Genomic DNA, 27,842 nt, shown 5'->3' with positions numbered 1-27,842 from the left:
ATATTATTTTTAATGACACAATAGTATGGTTTATTTAAGTTATTGTTGCATTTTAATTTCATAATTACATGGTAATTTAAAATAAATTCTGTTTTCCCAACTTTGTAATTTTAACCGCTTAGTTGTAATTTCATTTTCCCAACTTTATAATTTTAGGTGTTCAGTTGTAATTTCGTTTTCACAACTTTGTAATTTCATTTTCTTACAAACATCTATTTTATTTAATAAATATATTTAAAAAATTAATATTATTTTTGAAAAATAATAAAATTATATTTTTAAACGTAAGATTATTATTAAAATAATAATAATAGTTTAAATATTTTAAAACATATTTGAAATATATTTATTTAATATGATATAATTTTAAGATGAGTGAGTGGACGGTGAGATTCATGAATAATGAGTATTAATGTTAAAAGGGACGTAGATAAAAGAAGGATATTGTTATAACGAGTATATGACAATGGGTCTCGTGTTTTTTTAATGAAATGATGGATGTTATAATATTAGAATATTGTGGAGGATGCTCTAAAAGCATCATTCGTTTTTTATTAGATGAAGTAAAGGTGCTAATGAATACAACACGAAATAGAAAGGGTTCAAAATAAAATTCAAAGCGTACTTGAGAAGATTCCAGTAAAAAATAATTCAAAACTTCAGGGAGAGCAAAATAAAGTACTTCCTTCCCTGTTGGTGGAGCAGAAACGAATCTTGACGTGGGGCAATGGGTCCGCATTAGTGGGGCCCTTTCTTCTTAGGGGAAAGGCTACCTAATTGGGCCCAGTCGGATGGCATGGGTCCGACAGAAATAATGGCAAGTTTAAACATGCCAGGAGTAATTAAATACCATGTTACCCTCATATTGGCTATAATATGGTACCGTCTCACGCCAAAAGGGCTAATTAATAATGATCGGAGGTTTAGTGAAGATGGATATAATTTATTAGAGTACAATGAATCATGCATGTTAAATCAATTTGACCAGAATAAAAGAAAATAATAATAATTATTATATCAAGAGTTTCTTTATTGATAAATATATATCAATTACTCATACAGGGAAGAATTGCTAATGCCACAAAGTTTGATAAACATACAAGTTTGGAATTACAACTAACAATCGATGATCTTTTATATGGCGGCCGCAAACTTAGCTCCAAGGCAGCTCATAAACACTGCAGCCTTATCACGATTCTCGATGATGAACATCAAAGATCAGAGAGGCTCTTACCACTTATGAAGTCAACCACCTCGGTAACAGCCTGATGCAATGCGGCTGAGACTGCAATCAAATTTTCCATGAACTCTTCGGCAGTTGGCTTCGGACCATCCACGATATCTGTCACAGCCTTAAGGAATATTGCGGGGATGGAGAATAAACCTGCAACATATGCCACTGCAGCTCCCTGAGAAAAAGAATGAAATCCTTTCAGTAACTCTTAAGTGCGATAAACATGAATCATGGATTGAATTCATCTCTAAGGCTTTAAATAACTATTTCTAGAACATAGAAGATGGTTTCACCTCTTCGTCACTCTAGAATCAGGAAGATAAGAAGTTCGATATGCAAATTACAAGGTCCCAAAGTTTAGCAGGTTAAGATAGCTTTGATCTTAAGCCCCTTGCTAAGTTTAAGGACATGTGAGCTCTGTAAGTTACCCATCTAACCAAACTTGTTGATTTGCAATGATAAATCGATCGTTAGGCAAGTGTATTACCTCCATGTCTTTAACAGTTGCGTCATTCGCTATGATGGATGATTCGTCTTGTGGACACATATCCAAGGAATCCCCAGTGGACAATTTTCCAACCTGCAGTAGATAAAAAGAAGCCTGTTAACTAGGTATCAGGGGGGAAAAGGGTATTTAATCTGCATATATGAGAGGAAAATATAGTGAACCTATAGTTGATTAAAAGAAGACTGAAAAAGTTAAATTTAGACCTACATGAGCACTCAGATGAAAGCATTTAGGAAATGTGAAAAATAATTTACAAGTACTGCATAGTGAAATGATGTGTTTAAGATGGTACAATCACGTACTTAGACGACCAATAAAGCCTTTACTTAGGCGATGTAAAACTATAATAAATACACACATTAAACGAGAAAGAGGAAAACCAATGAAGATTTAGTTATCAATGCTAAAACAGAATAAAATTTATTTAAATATCAATAATGATATAATAATAAAATCCAATGGTATAAGAGGCGCCATATAACCAATCCCATTTGGTAGGATAAGATTTAATTGTTATAGTAGGATAAAATCCAATGGAATGAGGAAATTATTTAGGTGATGGAAGAAGGTGAACAGGTTGGAGAAGAAAAGGAAAGGAATACTGAAGAACAAACAGGTGAAGAGGAAGACACTACAGGGCGGTTCGGTCAGGTGTGGAATCAAGAAGATGAAGCAAAAGCATGAGAGGGAGAGGGAGAGAAGACCGCAGTAAATGGAGATTCACTTTCGACTACGGTTGGCTGACATTTTTTTCTTTAGATTTTTATAGTTGGAGCCTCAGTATCATAGAGGATGGGGAAAAAATATACACAAAACAGGATTCAGTAAACAGTTTCAGATGTATACTGTGAACCTTTAAATAACATGAATACCTTCAAGCCAAGTTCTTTTTCAAGATAGGGAGTAGAGAATGTTCGCTTGGTTCCAATTCCGTATAAATCAAAAACCTGCAGAATTGTGGGAAAAGAAATCAAATGCAACAGGGTAACTTTTGCAAGTCTTTAGTACAAATATAAGGGAACATTGTAGCAAGTTTGCAATCAAACAAAAGACTGTAAGGTTATGTAGTGAGAAATTTCCAACTTGAAAGAAACTTCAAGCCAACAAGCTTAACAAGCACTAACATTTCAAATGCATAAAATAAAACAAACAATTTTAATATAGTTTTATAGGTCAGAGGAGAGACTAAAAATCTGAAAGGAAATTCAAGCTGACTAAAAATTTGAAAGGACATTCAAGCTGTACAAGGCAACAACAGTAGCATGAATACTCACTGGTATAGGAATTCTTCTATCGTGGAAGGCTACATCCGAAACAAGATAGACATCTTTTATGCATGCTCCTCTTGCCTGGATTGTCAAGGATGTAATAACGATCAAAAGCAATCGACAAAAAGCCAGAAACAATACCAAGGTAAATACAACAAACAAACATTCATTATGTTTTAAGGACTTTCGATGATAAAAGATATTGTTAGTGGAAGCCTCATACCACTCGGTCTAAAGTTAGATGTTACATCTAAACAGACTTTCAACTCACGGGGCAGATAAAATCAACAAAGAACAAATCATGCGAAGAAATAAGAAAGTCTAAAACAGTTTATTTTTCTGGAGAAAAGAACACTGGCAGCCGTAGATTGTTTTCTGTCACATTTACAGATATAGACGAGATACAAAAATTCCTCTTAGAAGTTCACCACAGGGAAGCATCAGGCAAAAACAATCAAGTTATAATAAGGAAATCGAAATTTTAGTTGGAAAGACAAAGGTGAGTCATATCAGCTATAAGAATTAATAAAAAAATAATTGTCCTAATCAGAAACCAAAAGTGTTAGTTTGGAAAGTAGAAAATGGACACAAAAGAAATGTGATTAAACCTAAAGATGAAGGATGAGACATTCCCAAGAAACACAATAACATAACTCCTTTAACCTATAACTTCCTGTATGTTGCATCAAAAGGTGCTCATGTAATGGGTACTCTCTATAATTTAACACTTGAAAAAAATTAAATGGTTCAGCAATAACAAATTGATCTGTTAATGTTTATTGGTAAATACTATTTATAGACCTTCAGAGATTATGTGGAGAGAAATATGGAGTGACACAAATGCATGATGTCCATTCAAAAAGCCAAGATGAAGTGGTTCGGAGGAGTATGATCTTGTCAAGGGTTATTAGGTCAAATGGATTTTGAATAAAAGAATTTATGATGATGATGATACATAACTATTGGATGGGCCATCTGTATTTAAAAATTTCACTACAGATCTGGTTGTAACAGCCCTACAAAGATCAAAGGGTTTCAAACTCAGTGATTCACAATTAGGTTCACAAGTCCAAGTATGCCATTAGTGCTAATAATCAGATCTTCCAAGGAATGATATGAGAAACATACTTGAAAGCCACCAGCAGTTCCTGCATTGATAATGAGGTCTGGTTTCAACGCTTGAATAGAAGCATAAGTCAAGAGAGATGCTGATACTGTGCCAACACTATCAACACCTGAAATTAGTAGAAAAATTCAATCACAACTTTCGGTAGAGAAAGAAATTGCTGCTCTAAGTTGAAAACATGGTGTAAGAACTCTGAGCTTCAAATGCTAGATTAGAACCATTAACCTGGCAGAAACAGTTTGAGGGCTCTTGAGTTTCACCTCAGTATGAAACATCTGAGCATAGTTAACACAGAAATCAATTGATCTAAATGAAAAAAAAAGGTGAAAAAAAACAGTGACAAACTCTATGTATCTTATAGATTTTCACAAACCTTCTCCAAGACACATAGTTTATTTATTGATTGAACTAATTCCGTCACCATAAAAGAACAGTATTCCAACTCGATTCTTGGTAGAAACTATAAATACCCATAAACTCTAAAAGAATTGTGATATAAGCTACTATAAGGCATATTTACAATTATAGAAAAACAATTAATTATATAACTAGCTATTCAGCATAGTTCGCTCATGTAAATATAGATAAGAGGGATAAAAGAAAAGAATTACAACTGAGCTCCTGTTAGAACAAGCAACATTGTTATTCTTCAACTGTCATTGTCATCAACCCAACAATAAATCTTATGCTAAATAGAGGTGCCTTGATAACAACAAAGAATATCACTAAGGGCACCCATAATGGGGTGTTAAATGGGCATTATAATGCCCATTTAACACCCCTCTCCATTGTGAGTGGGCATTATAGGGGAGAGAGAGAATGGGGCGTTCAAAAGCATTAACGCCTTTGATCGCCCCTCTCTCACTTTTTTTTTTAATTTTTTTTAAACGGTAAAAAATTTAATATTATTTTTTAAAAACAGTAATTTTTTAAAAAGTAATATTATTATTAAAATAATAATAATAATTTAAATATTTTAAAATATATTTATTTAATATGATATAATTTTAAGATGATTGAGTGGACGGTGAGATCCATGAATAATGAGTGTTAATGTTAAAAGTAATGTGGGTAAAAGAGATATATTGTTATAATGAGTATGTGGTAGTGGATCCCATGCTTTTTAATTAGGTGGTGGATGTTATAATGGTGATGCATTGTGGATACTCTAAGAGGTGAGATAAACTATCCAACATCACGTATGAATTAAGAAATCTGAAACAGAAGAGATTTTACCTAATATTGTATCTTTCCCTGGCCATACTAGATTGATATCCAAGCCTTTGTAAGTACCATGATATCGAACCCATGGAACACCTTTGGGAAACCTGTTGAAAATAGAATTCCACTCTAATTCTCATAACTATGTATTAGAAATATTAAATCAGTTAACGATGTGAGAGCTAGACCAATTATACAAAGCTTTTGCAAATACATCAAATATTATGTGTATGCATAGCATTAATTTTTGCATCGACAAAGCGCAAGTGCTGAAGCCACACTTTGCGGTTACTATTTGAGACTACTCACGGCATGGTCTCGCCCTGCATCACCCTTCTCATCGATCAATCTAAGCATTTGCTTTCACGAAATTTATCCTTATCGAAAGAGGAACTCACGCTGATCGATCAAGATCCTCAGAAAGCTCGAACTTGGCGACCAGGGGGAGCGCCTCAGTCTGCATAGCTACGGATCCGAAGCCCACACAAAACAAAATCAACAACCAACACTCGAAATGGGGGCAGAATAGGGTTTGTTCCAGTACCTATGACGATCAGGATGGTTGAGATGGGCCGATCGCCGCCGGGCTTCACGGCAAGGTTCTCCTCCTCGATCGCCGCGGCGGCGGCTTCTGTCTCCTCGGGAGGAGCCATCACTTCTATTCGCCTTCCGATCGGAGGGGGGAGAAGAGACGGCGGCTTGGGCGTCGTGGGATTGGATTGGGTTTTATTTCGGATTAAATTACAGAAAGCTTTTATTACCTATCACAAATTCGCAACTCATCAAAATAATAATAATAATAATAACAATAACAATAATAATAAAAAATTAAAAAATCAAAGTTGACCTTTTCAAAAATCACACTTCTGATTGTTTTGTACTACTAACTTCTGAGTTGAGATATAATGCAGATGAAAGAGTCTAGACTGAAATAAAGCGTTGCAGGTTTGCATGTCTAGTTCAGAAAAACAGATATAAAAGAACAACTGCAAGATTGCTCCAATGTTTGACTGTAAGTTACCACGGAACACACAGTCTTGTTGCCCGATAAAAAAAAGAAAATAAGAAAACATCAACTGCAAAATATACTTATGTAAAAAATAGATGAAATCGATCATTCTCATGACCCTCTCATGACTACTCTATGTTTTATAGTCCTATAGTCAATCATATGATGATTGTTATATGAACTTGATGTATCATATTCCTATATACTTATAAAGACATTTCTTTATGATCATTATACTTACTTATTGTTCTTGTCGAGAAGCTGAGAAGACGAACTTGCTGGAACAACGTGTTTAGAAGGTTGACCGCATCCTCATTACTCGGCTGATGAGCTATCTCGTGTGTTGACCAAGTCGTCCGATGTCTTCTGATCAACAACACCTGCAACCAGTGACCGGGTTGCCCCGATCCCTGGTACCTCGATGCTTGAGGTGGGTCCCGCGCACAGATAAGCATCCACATAATAACAGGATAATAAAATAAGTATAAAATGAATACGGCGACGTACCCTAACCCCGGGGGGGTGCGCCCTTGGATGGATGGGTGAGCTGATCGAGTCGTCGCTCGACTCTGGATAGCAGATAAATATCCGCCAGGTGAGTAACTGGCTCCGGTGGCTCGAAGCCGGACGAGATATGGATCCGCAGGGCAACGCACGATCCGACTGCAACCTCGGCTCGCGAGCTGAAGCGCCACAGCGGCACGAAGGCCGAACACTCCATCGGCTCGCAGGCCGGGATACAATAACGACACGAAGGCCGAATACACTCTCGGCTCGCAGGCCGACATATAAACATAGTACGATACCTGAGCCCTCGGACGGCGGCTGCTCGGAGGGTGGCGACGACTGCCAAGAGATGTCGGCGGTTGCGGCAGTAGCTGCCAGAGGTGACGACGCTGGCCGCCAGAGGCGCTGGCTGCCAAAGGCGGCTGTGGCAGTGGTTTGGAGGCGATATTCGCTGTAATCGTCGGCACCAGCCACGGGAAGTGCCGGCGGCAGTGGTGGAGATGTCGGCGGTTGCTGGAGATGCCGCCGGCGGCTGTGGCTGCTGTCGGAGGCGGTCGTGGCGGCTGGAGACGTCGGCTACTGCTAGAGGAGGCGGCACCTGCCGCTGGAGACGCCGACTATTGCTGGAAGAGGCGGCACCTGCCGCTGGAGACGTCGGCTACTACTGGAAGAGGTGGCACCTCCCACTGGGGATGACGCCGGCTACTGGAGGCAACACTGGCCACTGGAAGGCAGCGCCGGCTGCTGGAGGCGGAGGCGCTTGCGGGGAGTGGTGCTAGTTGGAAGCCGAGGCGAAGGCGCCTGCGGGAAGAAAGACGTCGACTGGAGGAGGAGGCGCCGACCGCTGGGTAGGCGGCGCTGGCCAAAAGAGGTGATGCTGGTCACTAGAGGCGAAGGCATGGAGAACTCACAGGGGTGCTCGACGGCGGCCCGCTCCCTCCCCTCCACCGTGCTTGGCGGCGGCTGAAAACCAAAAGCGCCCCCCTTTCTGTTTCTCCCTCGCGACGGAGGAAACGCGCCCCCCTCCCCTTTTTTCCCGTGAACAGTGTGTATAAGCACTGTTAACCCTAAAGCCCTCATCCTTCCAAATGACGAAAATGACCCCCTCTTTCTGCTTAATTCCTCCCAAGCCCCCAAGGTTATATCCACATCACAAGTCTCTCCTTCAAGTCTAGTCGAAGGAGGCGCTAGTCCGACTGATTGGACAGTCTATCGCAAAGGGCTGAACCGCTCTCGATATTAAAGTCAAATCGCTGAACTCGTTATATACTGGTACACGAGCTATTGCCGAGCGCGCGACCGTGAAGAGGCCAATCAGGCGGTCAGAAGGATGTCGATCGACTGAATAGATGTCGAGCGGACGATGCCGAACGTGCGGTCGCGAAGATGCTGACCGGGCGATTGGAAGAATGTCGATCGGGTGAATAGATGTCGGGCGGACGATGCAGAACGTGCGATCGAGAAGATGCCGACCGGGCAATCGGGAGGATGCCGATCGGGTGGATAGATGTCGGGTGGACGACGCTGAACGTGCGATCGAGAAGATGCCGACCGGGCAATCGGGAGGATGTCGATCGAGTGGATAGACGCCGGGCGAATAACGCTAAGCGCGCGACCGAGGAAGGGTCGGCCAGTCGACCATAAGATGCTAACTAGACCCTCTCGAGAATGTCAAGCGCTGGACCAAGTAACTTAAGTGTGGTCGAACGAATGGCTGAGCGATACTGGTCGGATGACTATAAAATGTGATCGGGCGATCTCGAAATGCAAACATGGTGACCGTTAAATGCCGATCGGGCGACCATAATGATGTCGAGCGAAGAATGTACATGGCTAAGTAGACGGTCAGGCGAAGGATCAAGTGGCTATCAAAGTGTCGACCGAGCGACGAAGAATAGTGTCGAGCACCTACTAGGCAAGCTCTCGGTCGAACACCAAGTGATTGCATAGGCGAATACCGAGCAAGAGACGAAGCAGCGCTGGGCAGGAGCGGAGCCCAAAAACTAAGCGGAAGCATAGCCCATGAAATCGAGTGCGCAGAGATGAAAGTCGTGAGCCAAACGGTCGCATCACACGTGAACTAACTGGAGTGTAGCCCGTGAGTCGAAGGCGCATTGACGCGAAAGTCATGAGCTGAACGGGCGCATCACACGTGAAATCGAATGCGCACAGAAACGAAAGTCGTGAGCCGAACGGACACGGAGCCTATGAGATATTATGACCCGAAACCAGCGGGGATACTCTCGTTCGTGACCATTGGAGATAGCTCGACCCCGAACGGGGGAGATAAGCTACTCTGATGCTCCGTGACCAATGAAGACCTCTCGACCCGGACGAGTGAGATATGAGATCCGATATGCTGGTCCGAGACCAATGAAGGCCGCTCGACCTCGAATGAGGGAGATAGATGATCCGATGGTGACAATCGCTCGACCCCGAACGGGGGAGATAGATGCTCGCCAAGACTGCTCGACCCCGAACGGGGGAGATAGATGCTCGCCAAGACTGCTCGACCCCGAACGGGGAAGATAGAATATCTGATAAGCTGGTCTGAGACCAGTGAAGACCACTCGACCTCGAATGGGGGAGATAGATGCTCTAATAAGCTGATCGGTGAAGGCACGGATTTAAGGTCGCCGCTCGACCGCCGGTGGAGACCTGGGTTTAACGTCGTCGCTCGACGATCTTCATGCCGGGGTTTTTATAGTTGCCGGGTCGACTCTAGACTTTAACGTCGCAGCTCGACGATTTTCAAGCCGGGGTTTTTATAGTCGCCGGTTCGACTCTAGAGTTTAACGTCGCCGCTCGACGGTCATCAAGCTGGGGTTTTTATAGTCGCCGGTTCGACTCTAGAGTTTAACGTCGCCGCTCGACGGTCTTTAAGCCGGGGTTTTTATAGTCGCCGGTTCGACTCTAGAGTTTAATGTCGCCGCTCGACGGTCTTCTAATATAACTCAAACCCGGTCGATCGACGCGAGAGTCTCTGACAGAGCTCGTGGCTCAGATAATATACACCCGGCCGATCGGCGTGGGGTCTTCGTCAATGAGCTCGTGGCTCAGATAATATACGCCCGACCGATCAGCACGGGGTCTTCGTCAATGAGCTCGTGGCTCAGATAATATATGCCCGGCCGATCGGCACGGGGTCTTCGTCAATGAGCTCGTGGCTCAGATAATATACGCCCGACCGATCGGCACGGGATCTTCATCAATGAGCTCGTGGCTTAGATAATATACGTCCGATCGATCGGCATGGGGTCTTCGTCAATGAGCTCGTGGCTTAGATAATATACGCTCGGCCGATCGACACGGGGCCTTCGACATCGAGCCCGTGGCTCGGATAATATACGCCCGGCCGATCGACACAAGACCTTCGACATCGAGCCCGTGGCTCGGATAATATACGCCCGACCGACCGGCTCGGGGTCTTCGACATCGAGCTGATGGCTCGGATAATATATGCCCGGCCGATCAGCACGGGGTCTTCGACATTGAGCCCGTGGCTCAGATATAATACATGCCCGGCCGATCGGTTCGGGGGCTTTTGGCATCGAGCCGGTGGCTCGGATATGATGGAAACCTGGCCGACCGGCACGGGAGCCCTCGCTCGAGAAACTATGATAAATTCTATGACCGAAAGAGAATATAGCTGAAAAACTAACCTGTCGACCAGCAGAGGATCTGACTGAATTTCTCGACTCCAGAATACTCGTGGAATGAGGAGGAAACGATATACTCGTTGAAACTCATCAAGGCCATGAGGAGGGCAGAACTTTCTGGGTCATCCGTCTTCACGTTCCAGACCAGGTGCGTTCCCACAGACGACGCCAATTTGTTCCTGTCGGGAAGCTGAGAAGACGAACCTGCCAGAACGACGTGTCTAGAAGGTTGACCGCATCCCCATGACCCGGCTGATGAGCTATCTCCTGTGTTGACAAAGTCGTCCGATGTCTTCTGGTCAACAACACCTGCAACCAGTGACCGGGTTGCCCCGATCCCTGGTACCTCGATGCTCGAGGTGGGTCCCGCGCACAGATAAGCATCCACATAATAACAGGATAATAAAATAAGTACAAAATGAATACGACGACGTACCCTGGCCCCGGGGGACGCCCTCGGATGGATGGGTGAGTTGATCGACTCTAGATAGCAGATAAATATCCACCAGGTGAGTAACTGGCTCCAGTGGCTCGAAGCCGGACGAGATATGGATTGCAGGGCGACGCACGATCCGACTGCAACCTCGGCTCGCGGGCCGAAGCGCCACAGCGGCACGAAGGCCGAACACTCCATCGGCTCGCAGGCCGGGATACAATAACGACACGAAGGCTGAATACACTCTCGGCTCACAGGCCGGCATATAAACATAGTACGATACCTGAGCCCTCGGACGGCGGTTGCTCGGAGGGTGGCGACGGCTGCCAGGAGATGTCGGCGGCTGCGGTAGTGGCTGCCAGAGGTGACGGTGCTGGCTGCCGGAGGCAGCTGTGGTAGTGGTCTGGAGGCGATATTCGCTGTAATCGCCGGCACCAGCCACGGGAAGTGTCGGCGGCGGTGGCGGAGGTGTCGGCGGTTGCTGGAGATGCCGGCGGCGGCCGTGGCAGCCGTCGGAGGCGGCCGTGGCAGCCGTCGGAGGCGGCCGTGGCAGCCGTCGGAGGCGGCCGTGGCAGCCGTCGAAGGCGGCCGTGGAGGCTAGAGACATCGGCTACTGCTGGAGGAGGCGGCACCTGCCGCTGGAGACGCCGGCTACTGCTGGAAGAGGCGACACCTGCCGTTGGAGACGCCGACTACTGCTGGAAGAGGCGGCACCTACCACTAGGGATGACACCGCCTACTGGAGGTAACATTGGCCACTGGGAGGCAGCGCCAGCCGCTGGAGGCGGAGGCGCTTGCGGGGAGTGGTGCTCACTGGAAGCGGAGGCGAAGGCGCCTGCGGGAAGAAGAGACGCTGACTGGAGGAGGAGGCGCCGACCGGAAGAGGTGATGCTGGTCACTAGAGGCGAAGGCATGGAGAACAAATAGGGGTGCTCGACGACGGCCCGCTCCCTCCCCTCCACCGTGCTTGGCGGCGGCCGAAAACCAAAAGCCCCCCTTTTGTGTTTCTCCCTTGCGACGGCGGAAACACGCCCCCTCCCCTTTTTTTCCCGTGAACAGTGCGTATAAGCACTGTTAACCCTAAAGCCCTCATCCTTCCAAATGACGAAAATGACCCCCTCTTTCTGCTTAATTCCTCCCAAGCCCCTAAGGTTATATCCATATCACTTGTATTGGTGCCAAATAACTAAGTATAATAACGCCCTTGAGTAGAAGGTTCTTATTTATATCAATCGATTGGTTGAATTGATAGTGAGATGATATAGAGAACACTACTCTTAATCATTCCTAGTCAAGTATTAACATACAGGGACAATGTTAATGCGATGAGACTAACATGTAGGTCAACTCGATGACTTGATCTCACAAGTCATGGATATAGAGATATCAAGTTGACACATGGGTATGCATTGGAGAATGTATACTGAATGACCCATCATGAGAAAGTATCATGGATTGTTATATGAGTGTCATATACTTTCTCATGTGACTATTAGTATGACTATGAGTCCTTGGACCTGAAGTCATCATAGTTCCCTACATAAGGAGTTGCATACTTTGACTTCGTCAAACGTCACCCATAACTGGGTGAACTATAAAGGCGATTACTGGGTATGTAACAAATTATGCGGAGGGATGTGAGTAATGTAGATGATGTTGGTACGGTTAACACTAACGATCTAACTCAGGTTTTGATGAATGACAAATCAGGTTAAGTTAGGTTTGTCGTTATCTAATACTCTGACCGAGTGTGCAGGCGAAGTCCAGACAGGTCGACGGACTGACCAGATGTCTGGCACGAAGTCCAAATGGGTCGACGAGCTGACTGGACATTTGGCACGAAGTCCAAGCGGGTCGATGGGCTGACCGGACGCTTGGCACGAAGTCCAGCTAGGTCGATGGGCTGACCAGATAGCTGGCGAGAAGTCCAGATGGGTCGAAGGGCTGACCGGACGTCTGGCAGGTGAGTAAAGATAAGTCACTGGAAGAGAGCGACTGTGAGGACGCGTTCCCGGGAAGGGAACATTAGGCGTCGATCCGGCTTAGATCCATTTCAGATATCTAAGTTGAGATCGTGACTAGATTCCGGTCTCGGAAAGACGGAATCTAAGTCATACTCTTGATATTGAATTTATAAATTGTGATAACACTTTGTTTTGCAGGAAACATATTATATTTGCCTCGCACTAACCTTGTCTTGCAGGAGAAGGAATCTCTGGAGAAAGCTGGTCCGGGCGCCCGGAGCAGGTCCGAGCGCCCGGGAGGCAATTTCTATCCTGATAACATCATCGCCACATGGAGCTCGCTGGTTGGATATGCCACGTCTCACCAGGGTGCCCGGAAGGGATCCGGGGTGCCCCGAGCCTCATATAAAAGAAGGGTCAGGGGTGGAGCTCTAAACAGCAACTGACAAGAAGATCTTCTACTGCTTGCTCTGCTACTCTGCGCTCCTGCGACGCTAACGAAGCTATGATAACGCACTTTTTCCTTTTCGATTTATTCCTTTGTCGGTATTGCTTTTATTTTCATCAGCATTTCAGCACTTAGTTTGTAATAATTTTTGAACTGCTAGTGATTGCCCACCGAAAGCACTCAACGAGTGCGGGCCTTGGAGTAGGAGTCGACACAGGCTCCGAACCAAGTAAAATTGGTCTGTGTTAACATTGCTTACTTTTTCCGCTGCGTTTACTCTTATTGACAAATTTTTTATAATCGATATTCACCCCCCCTCTATCGAACATCTACGATCCAACAAGTGGTATCAGAGCAGGTACCGCTCTGATTTAGTGCAACCACCAATCAGGCAAGGGGGTGATTTGTTTTAAATTTTTTTTTTCTATTTTCGGATTTCAGTTTTTCGTAAAATTCCAAACTGGTACAATTACCTTTTTGGAAATCTCCTTCCGTCGTAATTACATCTAAATTGGTGCAACATCAATTTAGTTATTTTTATTTAATTCTTCCTGCGCTACTAATCCAAGACCAAGTCTTGGAACCTTTCCATTTGTTTTTTTTGTGCAGATTAAAAATGTCGCAGATCGAGGGCTTCAGCACAGTGCGACCTCCCCTTTTCAACGGGGATGATTTCCCGTACTGGAAGAAGCGGATGAAAGTATATCTCAAGACAGATTTTGACCAGTGGCTGAGCGTCACAAGAGCCTACAAAATACTAGTAGACAGCTCCGGGAATCTACTAGATCCTGAAGAATGGACAACAGACTTAAAGAAGAAGGCATCAACAGAGAACAAGACAATCAACACATTACAGTGTGGATTAACAAGAGAAGAACTGAACCGGGTTGGACTACATAAAAATGCTAAAGAGTTGTGGGACAAACTGATCGAGCTGCACGAAGGAACGAGCGACGCTAAGGTAACAAAACGAGACCTGCTTCTAAATAGAATATTTAACATAAAAATGCAGGAAGGAGAAACGACCAGCCAACTCCACGCAAGAATCAAAGATATTCTCAACGGACTTCATGCAATAGGACACCAAATGGAGAACCGGGACTTAATAAGGTATGCCTTAAACGCCTTTCCACGCAACAGCTTGTGGGCATCTATCGTAGATGCCTACAAGATCTTTAAAAATTTATCAAAATTAAAACTAGATGAGCTTTTCTGTGAATTAGAACTGCATGAGCAAACTAACACCGGGGTCGAGAAAGGTGTAGCTTTATTTGCAGATTCCTCAAAAGAAAAGAAGAGTAAGTCTAAACCTGAAGAAGATTCTGACCAGAACTCTGAAGATGAAGAACACCTGGTGAACCTGGTAAGGAAGATGTTCACTAGGAGAAAAAGAAGCTTCAGCAAGAAGGACCTTCTAAAGATCAATTCTCCAACTGAATCGAGGAGTGTGACGTGCTTCGGATGCAACAAGAAGGGTCACTATAAGAACGAGTGCCTGAGATTGAAGATCGACAAACCGAAGCCGGCCAAAAAGAAGGCCCTCAAAGCGACGTGGGACGACTCCTCCTCGGAAGAATCAGAAGCAGAAGATTAGAAGCACCAGAGCCACCTCGCGCTGATGGCCCGCGAAGCAGAGTCGGAAGACGAATCGGAAGACGGGTCCGAACCCGAATCGAGCCACGAGTCCGTACTCGTTTCCGAAGGTTCCGAAGAGGTATTCCTAACCTTAAACTGAAAGTTTTTTAAAATTATTTCTTGCTTAAATAATAAGTTAGTTAAATTCAAAAATGAAAACAAATTGCTCCTCGAGGAAAATCAAACCCTCAAGGAACAAGCAAGTTGTAAATAATAAACCAACTCAATATATAACACTTGAGGAGGAGAATTCATCATTAAAATTAGAAATCAGTAATTTAAAAAATATGTTAGAAAAATTTACTACCAGATCAAAAAATCTAGACTTAATCCTAAATAATCAGAAAGCATGTTACAATAAAACCGGACTCGGATATAAGTCGAACTCAAATAAAACCTTTAAATCATTAATAACCCAATACAAACCAATGAATAAAGTCTGGGTTCCGAAAGCGTGTTTAACCATGCAAATAGGACCTAACCCATATTATATCCCTAAAGATAAAATATATTTCGCAAAGTTAAATAAACCAAATCAAAAACCAGAATACAAACCTAAACCAAAAAATTTAAAATCTAAATATATTAGAACTCAACAAAACTTAAACTATCACCAAGTAAAATATAATTATAAAAGAAATATAATGTAAACAATTTGATTAATTCAAACTCAAAAATTAATAAAAACTCAATTATTAACGATAATCTATTAAATAAAGACAATTCAATTAACTTAATAGAATTAAAATTGAAAGAAAATTCAAATATTAAATACATTCTTTTAAAGAAGGATAATTTAACTAATTTAATTAATTCAAAATTAAAAACTTAAATCTAAATTATAAATTAAATATTAAGACTAAATTGTATTAAAAAAAATCGTAAAAGAAAAATCAATAATTTAGGAGGAGGCTCCAGAATAGCTGACACCTCCAAAATAATTTACCCGACAAGGTAACCGAAACCAATATACCCGGCAGGGTAATTAGGACTAGAGTAAAAGGACAAGGTTTAACTTGACCTATAGTACTGGTGAAATTTTGGATGATAGTACGTTAGGGAAACTTAGTCTATGCATGTCTAGGAAGATATGATTTCGACCTGGTGTATTTGGCTAAGTGGAACTGACCGAAGCTACCCTTTATGGATCCTAACCAGTTACACTAAGATTTTGTACTAAGTCCAGTGGATAGGACTATTTGGAAAATCTCGAAGGCATGGTTACTCTAATGATGTCCAAGTGACTCACCATAGCCCAGAAGTTTATCTAGAGAACGCCTATTTGTTGAACCCAAAGCTAAACCTGAATCTAACACAAGTTAAAAACAAACCCTAAAACTGAACCTAATTCATCTCACAAAATTATATGATTCTCTGATTGAAAACATAGATCGGGTGAGATGACTAAGGACTAAAATTAAAATTAAAATTAAAATTAAATTAAATTAAAATTAAAATTAGATTAAAATTAAATTAAAATTAAAATTAAAATTAAAATTAAATTAAATTAAAATTAAAATTAGATTAAAATTAAATTAAAATTAAAATTAAAATTAAAATTAAATTAAATTAAAATTAAAATTAGATTAAAATTAAATTAAAATTAAAATTATAATTAAATTAACTTTAAATTAAAATTTAAAATAAATTAACTTTAAATTAAAATAAAAAAAATTTAATTTAAATTAAAAGTAAATTAACTTTAAATTAAATTAAAAATTAAATTAAAAGTTACTTTAAAAATTAAAACTTAAAAAAAAATTTACTTTAAAATTTGTTTTAAAAATTAAAAATTAAATTTTTTAACTTAAAAATTTATTTTAAAAATTAAAACTTATTTTTTTTTAACTTAAAAATTTTTAAAAATTCAAAACTTAATTTTTTTTTAACTTAAAAATTTATTTTAAAATTTATTTAAAAAATTAAAACTTAAATTTTTTTAACTTAAAAATTTATTTAAAAAATTAAAACTTAACTTAAAAATTTATTTTAAAAATTAAAACTTACAATTTTTTTTTACTTAAAAAAACTTTTAAAAATTAAAACCTAATTTTTTTTAACTTAAAAATTTATTTTAAAAATTAAAACTTAAAGTTTTTTTTTACTTAAAAAAACTTTTAAAAATTAAAACTTAATTTTTTTTAACTTAAAAATTTATTTTAAAAATTAAAACTTAAATTTTTTAAAAAAATTAAAACTTAAATTTTTTTAACTTAAAAATTTCTTTTAAAAATTAAAACTTAATTTTTTTTTAAAACTTAAATTTAATTTTTTTAAAAAAAATTATAAAACTTAAATTTCTTTTAACTTAAAAATTATTTTACAAATTAAACTTAATTTAAATATTATTTTAAAAATTAAACTTAATTTTTTTTTAAATTAAAAAATTATTTTAAAATTTTTTTTTTTTTTTTAAACTTAAACTTTTTAACTTAAAAATTATTTTAATAATTCAACATACTTTTTTCAAAAATGACTATAAGTCCAATAGTTAGACTAACCCCAATTCCTACCTATTGTAGGAAACTAAGTGGATTTTGGATAGTGGTTGCTCCAAACATATGACTGGAGATCACACAAAATTCACTCAACTCACCTACAAAAGCCTAGGAACAGTTGCCTTTGGGAACAACGGTAAACTCAAGGTAATTGGTATAGGTAATATCGAACTAAAAATTGACTTTATTATTACAAATGTTTTACTTGTTGAAAATTTTAAGTATAATCTTTTAAGTATCAGTCAACTGTGTGATACTAGGTATAATGTTAGGTTTTTATCTATAGAATGCTTAATCAAACACCTAGACAACCCTAACATAAGCCTAAAAAGGTTTAGAAAAGTATAAAGATGCACATGAGCTTTGGACCCAGTTGATCAAACTTCACGAGGAGCCGATGGAGCTCGAGGATCAAGTAAAAATCGAATCCGAACTCGGGTCAGATCCAATCGAAAAGCTATTGAATTGGGATGCGGTTAAGGTGAGTAATATTTATCAAAATACCCCTACTAATAGTAGTTTAAAGAATATACATGTTAATTTGGATATTTCTGAAAATATCTGTGAAAATAGTGTAGCTGGCAATACTTGCAAAAACACCCCTAGGATATTTTCTGATAAAATAAATCTAATTAATTTAGAAAATTCAGAAAATCTGAAAATAATTAATAACCCTAAAAATTCAAATTTAAACCTAAACAAATCTGAAAGTTTAAATAATAATGATGATAAGGTCAATATTAATCTAGACACAATTAATAAATTGTTTAATAATCTAGACAGTATCAATCTGGAAAATCCTATCCAAACCCAAGATAATTTAATTAACAAAAAATTAAATTTTAAAGATAAACCTTTAAAGAAATATAAGCAGACTAAATGGATTAGTTAGAGGTCTACCAAAATTACCTAACTTAGATTCAACCATATGTAATGCCTGTCAACAAGGTAAACAGACAAAATCCACCCACAATCCAACTAATCAATCACAAACCAACTCAATATTAGAACTGTTACACTTAGACCTATTTGACTCCCATGGAGTCAAATCAATAAATGGAAGTCTATACTGTCTAGTAATAATAAATGACTATTCTAGGTTCACTTGGATAAAATTTTTAAAAAATAAGGATGAAACTTTTGAAATTTTTACAAACTTTTGTAAACAAGTTGAAAATGAAAAGGACCTTAAAATTTAAAAAATTAGAAGTGATAATGGGGGAGAATTTAAAAATCATAACTTTAACAAATTCTGTCTTGAAAATGACTACCATCACGAATTTTCGTGCCCTAAAACCCCCCAACAAAATGAGATTGTAGAAAGAAAAAATAGAACCTTACTTGAAGCCTTTAGAATAATGTTAAATGAATACAACTTACCTAAATATTTTTGGGCAGAAGCTGTTAGTACAGCTTACTATGTACAAAACAGAACAACACTAAATAAAACTCATAACAAAACATTTTTCAAAGTTTATTATAATAAATAACCCAATATAAAATACTTTAAAGTATTTAGGTGCCCAGCTTTCATCTTAAACATAAGAGAACACTTAGGAAAATTCACCTCTAAAGTTGAAAATGGAATTTTTTTTAGGCTACTCCCTAAATAGTAGAGGCTATAGGGTTTATAATAAGGTTACCTTAAGAATTGAAGAAACTATTAATGTGAAATTTGAAGAATCCAAATAAAACCTAGAACAAACACACCTTCAACCAATTGAATTTGTTCAAGAAAATAATAACTCTGAAGGAACCAACCAAATTCTAAGTCATGAAGAAGAAGAACAGCCTCAGGAGAGTCAACCCCCTAGAACTATAAGAGTCAACCCAAATCACCCACCTGATCAAATAATTGGTGACCCAGATCTTAAGGTTCAAACTAGATCATCCTTTAGAAATCTAAGTCAAATATCTTTAATCTCAAAAATTGAACCCAAAACCATAGCCGAATCACTACTTGACCCAGACTGGGTCATAGCTATGCAAGAAGAATTAGCTCAATTTGAGCGTAATGAAGTTTGGGACTTGGTACCACCACCCGAGAATAAGAAAATAATAGAAATAAAATGGGTATTTAGAAACAAATTAAGTGAAACTGGAGAAATTATTAGAAATAAGGCCAGGCTAGTTGCTAAGGGGTTTAGTCAAGTAGAAGGACTTGACTATGATGAAACATATGCCCCAGTGGCTAGACTAGAGTCCATTAGGATGTTACTAAGTTATGCAGCACACAAAGGGTTTAGACTATACCAAATTGATGTTAAGTCAGCATTCCTAAATGGACTAATAAAAGAAGAAGTCTACGTAGGACAACCACCTGGGTTTGAGAGTCTAGAACACCCTGATTATGTTATAAATTGAAGAAAGCCTTATATGGACTTAAGCAAGCACCTAGGGCTTGGTATGAAAGACTAATTTCTTACCTAATCTCTAAAGGGTTTAATCAAGGTCAAATTGACCTAACCTTATTTGTCAAATTAATAAAAGAAGATATTTTTATAGCACAAATTTACGTAGATGATATAATCTTTGGTTCAATAAATTCAGAATTTTTAGATGAATTTACAAGTTTAATGGAACACGAGTTTGAAATGAGTCTGGTAGGCAAATTAACCTACTTTTTAGGATTACAAATCAAACAGACAAATGAAGGTAACTACATTTATCAACAAAAATATACTAAGGAATTACTTAAAAAATTTGGAATGGAAAACACCAAAGAGATAAAAACACCTATGTCAGTAAACACAATCCTAGATGATGACCCCAATGAAAAACCAATTGATTTAAAATATTATAGGAGTGTAATAGGTAGCCTACTATACTTAACTGCAAGTCGACCAGATATCTTATTTGCAGTTAGTATGTGTGCTAGATACCAAACCTGTGCTAAAGAATCTCATTTGACTCAAGTTAAAAGAATCTTTAGATACCTTAAAGGAACAACAAATGTAGGTATTTGGTATCCTAGGATTAATAATTTTGAATTAATAGGGTACTCTGACTTAGATTATGCTGGATGCAAATTAGACCGTAAAAGCACAAGTGGCGGATGTCAATTACTAGGTCCATCACTTGTAAGCTGGTTTAGTAGAAAGCAACACTGTGTTGTTCTATCCACAACTGAGTCAGAATATATAGCAATAGGAGAGTGTGTTGCACAATTATTATGGATGATGCACACCCTAAAAGATTTTAACTTGAACCTTACAAATGTCAAAGTCTTAATTGATAACATTAGCTCAATTAACCTAACAAAAAATCTAGTGCATCATTCCAGAACTAAACACATTGAAATTAGGCATCACTTTATCAGGTATCATGTTACTAAATGTGACATTGAACTCAAATACATTGAGTCCAAGTCCAATTTAGCTGACATATTCACAAAACCACTCTCTGAAAGTGAATTTAGTAATCTGCGTAGAAAATTAGGGATGTGTTTAATAGACTAGGACTTTCAAAATTCAAAACTGTTTTAAAATTGACCGTTTCAAATTCTAGGTTAAAATTATTTTATTTTTTTAAAACTTTCCTACTTTTAGAATTTCAAAATAATTTTAGCCTTAGACTAGAAAAATCCCTTTAGAAATCATGTTCCCCTAGACTAGTATTTGAGCATCTCACCAATACTCTAGGCTTACTTTGCTTGTGATTGACAAACATAGAAAGGGGTGAGATGTATAGGCCAATTGCCTGGACTTAAGATGCTTATGTCAGTGCATCAATATAAGTCTGGGCGTTAAATACAAAACATACATTGATCAGGTTAAGTTATTCAGTTTAGTTAAACACTGACTGGTTACAATCAACTTAACTTGACTAACCAAGTGAAAGCTACTAGCTTCTAATAGTTAGTAAGTACCTAATTGGTTAGATAGCTAGTTTAAATGTCAGGTTTAGGGGGAGGATTAATTATTTTCATATTTATTTTTCCTTTACTAAAAATATTTTGAAATTAGTTTTTGAAAAATGCTTAAAGATAAATCTGATCGTTGGAAATCTAATTTGATAAATTTATTTTTGAAAATTAATTTTTTTTTCTTCAATTAGATTTTATAAACTAAGATTTTGAAAATTGAATCTTTGGCAAACTTAGTTTTAATCAGTTTTGAAAAGTAAATATTTGTTAAAACTCAGCTTTGAAATTTTTGATTTTTCATGTTTGAAAAGTGTTTCAAAATTAACACTTATGTTTGAAAATTTTTCTTGATAAATCTAGTTTTAAAAACTTAGTCTTGAAATTTTGATTTTGAAAACTTATGTTTGAAAAATGTTTCAAAGTTGAAACTTATTTTAAAAATTTAAAACTTGATCTTAAAATTTGAAATTTATACACTTATACTTGAAAATTAGCTTTTCAAATTTTTGATTGAAAAAATTCTTTCTAAGTTTGCAAATTCATTTTGAAAATTAATTTTGCAAAAATTATCTCAAAATGTCCTAACTCATTACTAAGTTAGTTTACTGCAATTAACCACTTTTCAAAAAACTTAGTTATTTTACAAAAGTTAAGTTACTATTTAGTGAAATTTAAAAAACTCCCCCAAGTTAGCTTGACATTTTTCTCACAACTTTTATTCTGCTTAAATCCTGTTACTTGCTTATGTCTTTATTTGATGAATGCCAAAGGGGGAGGGATAGGTGGTTAAGTTAGAGCAACTAAATGCAAAATTGAGAAACTAACTTAAACCTTAAAAAAATCTCAAAAATCATGCTTGATTTTTGCATATATTTTCACTAACTTAACCAGGTTGTCATTCCATCAAAAAGAGGGAGATTGTTGGTGCGGTTAGCACTAACGATCTAACTCAGGTTTTGATGAATGATAAATCATGTTAAGTTAGGTTTGTCGTTATCTAACACTCTGACCGAGTGTGCAGGCGAAGTCCAGACAGGTCGACGGGCTGACCAGATGTCTGACACGAAGTCCAAATGGGTTAATAGACTGATCGGACATTTGGCACGAAATCCAAGCGGGTCGACGGGCTGACCGGACGCTTGGCACGAAATCCAGCTAGGTCGACGGGCTGACCAGATAGCTGGCGAGAAGTCCAGACGGGTCGAAGGGCTGACCGGACGTCTGACAGGTGAGTAAAGGTAAGTCACTAGAAGGGAGTGACTATGACGACGCGTTCCCGGGAAGGGAACATTAGGTGTCGATCCGGCTTAGATCCATTTCGGATATCTAAGTCGAGATTGTGACTAGATTCCGGTCTCGGAAAGACGGAATCTGAGTCATACTCTTGATATTGAATTTATAAATTGTGCTAACACTTTGTTTTGCAGGAAACATATTATATATTTGTCTCGGACTAACCTTGTCTTGCAGGAGAAGGAATCTCTGGAGAAAGGTGGTCCGGGCGCCCGGAGGTTCGGGCACCCGGAACAGGTCCGGGCGCTCGGGAGGTAATTTCTATCCTAATCGCGTCGTCACCACGTAGAGCTCGCTGGTTGGACCTGCCATGTCTCACCAGGGCGCCCGGAAAGGATCCGGGGCGCCCCGAGCCTCATATAAAAGAAGGGTCAGGGGTGGAGCTCTAAACAACAACTGACAAGAAGATCTTCTACTGCTTGCTCTGCTACTCTGCGCTCCTGCGACGCTAACGAAGCTCCGACAACGCACTTTTTCCTTTTCGATTTATTCCTTTGTCAGTATTACTTTTATTTTCATTAGCATTTCAGCACTTAGTTTGTAATAATTTTCGAGCTGCTAGTGATTGTCCACTGAAAGCACTCAACGAGTGCGGGTCTTGGAGTAGGAGTCGACACAGGCTCCGAACCAAGTAAAATTAGTCTGTGTTAGCATTGCTTACTTTTTCCGCTGCGCTTACTCTTATCGACGAATTTTTTATAATCGATATTCACCCTCCTCTATCGAACGTCTACGATCCAACAGATGGGATCTATCCCTCCTATATGACGGGAGTGACATCATGATTCTTGATAGAGTGAGACCACTAAGTGCATGACCATGCCCAAATGAGTCAATATAAGATATTGAGCTTATTTGATTAGAGTGAGTCTACTTGGAGTTTAAGACATAGATTGATTAGAGGATGACACGGTCTATGCCTTAATTTAACCAATCTAGATGTCAAGGATAGAAGGACATTATCATATATTGTGAGAGTCACAATTAGTAGTCACAAAGGTGATGTTGGATCTCAACATTCTTGTAACTTGGGTAGTAATGATGTGTTGCTAGATACCGCTCATTACTTATGTTTCTAAATGAGTTTAGGAGTATTGCCAACGTTACAAGAACTTATATGGTCACACACAAAGGACAATTAGATGGAGAATATGTTCATATGATGGACCAAGAGGATTAGGTTCATATGATGGACCAAGAGGATTAGGTTCATATGATGAACCAAATTGGATTAAGAGTAATCAAAATTAGACTAATTGAGTTGGACTCAATTTGATTCATGCGTCTAATAAGTCTAATTTAGATTATGATTCATTGAGTCAATTTAAATCAATGAATAGAGATTCATTGAATTAAGTTGACTTGAATCAAAGGTTGGATTTGATCAACCATGGGAGATATGAGGTCGAGTTTGACTTGACTTGAGAGGGAAGATGAAGGGTCAAGTTTGACTTGACCAATTGCCACCTCATTGTGACTTGGCATAGGGCCGACCAATGATGATGCTCCACATCATCAATGCTACATCAAGTGTGTGCCACCTCATGAGGGAGACCAAGAGTCATGACTCTTGGTATTACATGGAGGTTTAAAACCTCTCAAGAGTGGCCGACCACATATTAATGGGAATTCAAGTTGGAATTCAAGTCTTCTTCTTCCTCCTCTCTTCTTCCCTCTCCCTCTTCCGCCAGTACTGAAACCCCTTGAGAGTGCTAGCACACTCTAAGTGGTTTATCTCCATCTCTTGTCCGTGTGAATACGTATAGAGGAGTGTTCACTTGACACTCTACGAGATCCAACAACTTTTGGACAAGCGGGATAAGCGAAGGGCTTCGCTACAAAGGTATAATCTCTACCATGTAGATCTAGTATAGATCTACGAGAAAACTAAGTATATGTAAAATTTTATCTTCGCATGGATCCGTGGCAAGAACTTCGAGGTTTTCCGTAATGCAAAAAGCGGTTTTTGCGGCTCGAAAGTTCCTACACTCTACACCATTAAAAATTAGTAAATCAGAAAATTGAAGTGAATAAAATATACTGAATCAAGGGAAATTGAAGGAACCTTCGATTTGGAAGCAAATGTCAGATTATTGATTATATTGATGAATGACTCATATCTGAGTGAAGGCTAATGCAAGCGATGTCATGGATGAAAAAAAAATTGTTACTATTTTTTATAGGCATTATTGTAAACTTATTGTATCACAATTAAGATTATTTTGTGTAGAGAGAATTCTAATAAAGTTTTGGTCGTTTTGTGGAGTAGGCATGCCGCCGAACCACAATAACTCTTCTCCCACTTCTTCTTCTTCTTCCTCGTGTTTACTCTTTCTTGTGTGTCTTTGTCTCGTTGATCCGCACGATATCTTTATCTCTTCTTCTTCTTTCACATTAAAGGTTGAGAGGTGTTGATCCTTTTACTCAACAATTGGTATCAGAATGAGGTTTTGACGGATTTTTCAACATATCAGGGACGTCTTCTGTGAAGTTTGATATGGTGAAGATTGACATAACCGAGAACTTCGAATTATGACAGAGGAGGGTAAGAACTTGTTAATGCAACAAAGCATGGTGGAGGCGCTAGGAGAAAGAAAACCCAAAAGCATGGAGAGATAGGATTGTGAAGAACTTCAGGTGAAGGCGGTGACAACAATCAAGTTTTATCTTACAATTGATGTGATATACCATGTCATGGATAAAGAGTCACCGGTGACAATTTGATAAAAGCTAAAAAGTTGATACATGTCAAAGTCATTAATAAATAAATTATATCTCAATCAAAAGTTATACGGACTAAAGATGACAGAGGGAATCAATCTAAGCCAACACATCGACTTATTCAACCAGATCATGAACAATTTGAAGTGAGTTGATGTGAAGATCGAGAATGAAGACAATATGTTGATGTTGTTGAATTTTCTAAATTCATCTCCTACATACAAGAATTTGGTTACTACTTTGATGTGAGGTAAGAAAACTTTTAAATTGGAGGAGATTACAGGTGTGTTACTAATTTTTCATCAAGGGAAGAAAAAAGCGATAAAGTTTCTCAGAGAGAAGAACTTGTAGTCAATAACAACAAAGAGCATGGTAGGAGCAAATCTCGATATAGATCAGGCAATGACAACAAGATTCGTCTTAAGTTAAGAAAGAAGAATGTGATCACGTGCTACAAGTGTGAAGGCAAAGGTCATTTGAAGAGAGATTGTCCAGAGATGAAAAAATATGTTGGAAAAAATAAAGGTAGCTTGATAAAATATGCAAATATTGTTGAAGAGGAAAATTCAGAGAATGGTGATGGAGATAGGCTATCATTCATATCTAGTTCAGAGAAGCTGACAAATACACGGATATTAGACTTTGCATATTCTTATCACATGACTCCAAATAGGGAGTGGTTTGATAACTACATAGCAGTGAATTTTGGTTTAGTATTGATGGAAAATGATGCGTCATGTAGAGTTATCGATATAGGAAATGCCAAAATCAAGATATTTGATGATGTGATTAGAACCCTATGTGATGTTAGATATATAACAGAGCTAATAAAGAACTTGATCACCATAGGCACACTAGATGGTATTAGTTACAGTTATAAATTAGTGAGCGGGTGATAAAGGTTAGCCAAGGAGCTCTGACGGTAATAAAAGGATAAAAGTTTGCAGGGAACGTCTACAAGGTGGCAAAAGGTGAATACGTTTACCCAGAGCCCCCGATAACCCGATCAGGGAATGTCTACAAGTTTGTAGGGACTATAGTTGTAGGTGAAACTGCCTTAGTGGAGTCTGAATAAGAAAGTATAATCTTGTGGCATATGCGACTAGGGAATATGAGTGAATGTGGGATGCTGGAACTCTAATATACCATATATATATAAATATATAGATATAATTATATATATTTAATATATTAAAAAAGGATTAAAATATAAGATTTAATCTAATTGAATTTAATAAAGAATGTGATAATAAAATAATTAACAATAAATAAATATAAAAGAGTAAATGTGCTTTATTAGAATTTTATGGATTTTAAATGAATTTATGAATATTGTATAGGGATAAATTGATTAGACTTTAGGAAAGTCTGTTCAAATCTTCTAGATTATCTATTAAGCTAGAAGTTGATGGAATATAAAAACTAGGTTTATTTAATCAAAACCTAAGTTTGAATTTCTCCTCCATCGTTTCTCGCTTCAGTAAACAAGACGATGTTCATCGCGCGATCGATCGACGTCGTCACCTGTGGCTGGACGCCTGCGCTACTCCATTGTCCTCACAAGCAGCCAACACCAGTGCCCCGTTTCTCCTCTGCCTCTCCTTCTAGTGGCACTATTCCACCATGTAACGACGTCGTTGCCACGCATCTCCGTTGACGTCACATCTCTCTATTTCCCTGATGCCGACCTCCCAACTATGAACTACATTGTCGTGTGATGATGTAGCTGCTGCACATCTCTGTCAACGTCTATCACCCTTCTCTGCCCCGTCACTGCCTCCTCCCTACCATCGTTGTTATTTTGTAATGACAAACTGTGGGCACCATTGCTAAAACGCCATCGATGATCATCACAGTGATCTGATGTGAAAACTGATTTGAGCTCAAGGCATGCCCTTTGAAATGAAGATAGTATTCTATCTTAGACTTTTGTTCTTAGTGCATGATTTATTTTATTGATTTGGTTTTACTTATTTGCTTACCTTGACTTTATTCTAGATTGGTTCTAGCGTTTGATACTTTATTGTTTGTTCATATATTTAGTCTATTTGATATGTATGTAGTCTCATTGTGCTTCATGCTTGATTTTTTATATACGTACGATATCATTAGATAATGGTCTAGCTTGCAAAGTTTACTCTTTGATGTGATTGTACTATTTACTTACCATTATTGGTTTGTATGTTTGTATGTCTTGACTGCCCATGAGACCATTTGTGGTAGCGTGTTCGCCCATGGTCAATAGTTAATAGCTACGTATATAGGATGTCTACCCACAAGATCATCCGTGGAAGAGTGTTCTATCACAGATAGTGGCCACTTATATAACTTCTCTTGCCACTAGATCATCTGTGGTAGAGTATTCTCCCACAAACAGTAACCACTTATACATCCTATTTGCTCATGGGATTATTCGTGGTAGAGATTTCTCTCACAGACAGTGACAATTT

The 27,842-nt window shown here is 38.9% G+C and overlaps 1 protein-coding gene across 1 annotated transcript; it reads right to left on the bottom strand.

Moving 5' to 3' along the window:
* Window positions 1-1,012: 1,012 nt before the first annotated feature.
* On the bottom strand, window positions 1,013-6,092 carry LOC122016354 (5'-methylthioadenosine/S-adenosylhomocysteine nucleosidase-like). The gene is made up of 8 exons (XM_042573624.1): window positions 5,902-6,092; window positions 5,756-5,822; window positions 5,373-5,464; window positions 4,139-4,245; window positions 3,017-3,091; window positions 2,615-2,689; window positions 1,722-1,814; window positions 1,013-1,409 (listed from the first exon to the last, which is right to left on the bottom strand). The coding sequence occupies exons 1-8, from the start codon at window positions 6,008-6,010 to the stop codon at window positions 1,212-1,214; spliced, it is 816 nt and encodes a 271-aa protein (XP_042429558.1). The 5' UTR covers window positions 6,011-6,092; the 3' UTR covers window positions 1,013-1,211.
* Between the last annotated feature and the right edge of the window lie 21,750 nt (window positions 6,093-27,842).

This window comes from Zingiber officinale, chromosome 8B (assembly GCF_018446385.1).
Source record: "Zingiber officinale cultivar Zhangliang chromosome 8B, Zo_v1.1, whole genome shotgun sequence".
Taxonomy (NCBI): domain Eukaryota; kingdom Viridiplantae; phylum Streptophyta; class Magnoliopsida; order Zingiberales; family Zingiberaceae; genus Zingiber; species Zingiber officinale.
The sequence above is the reverse complement of the archived record's forward strand: the minus strand, read 5'-3'. Positions and strand labels throughout refer to the sequence as shown.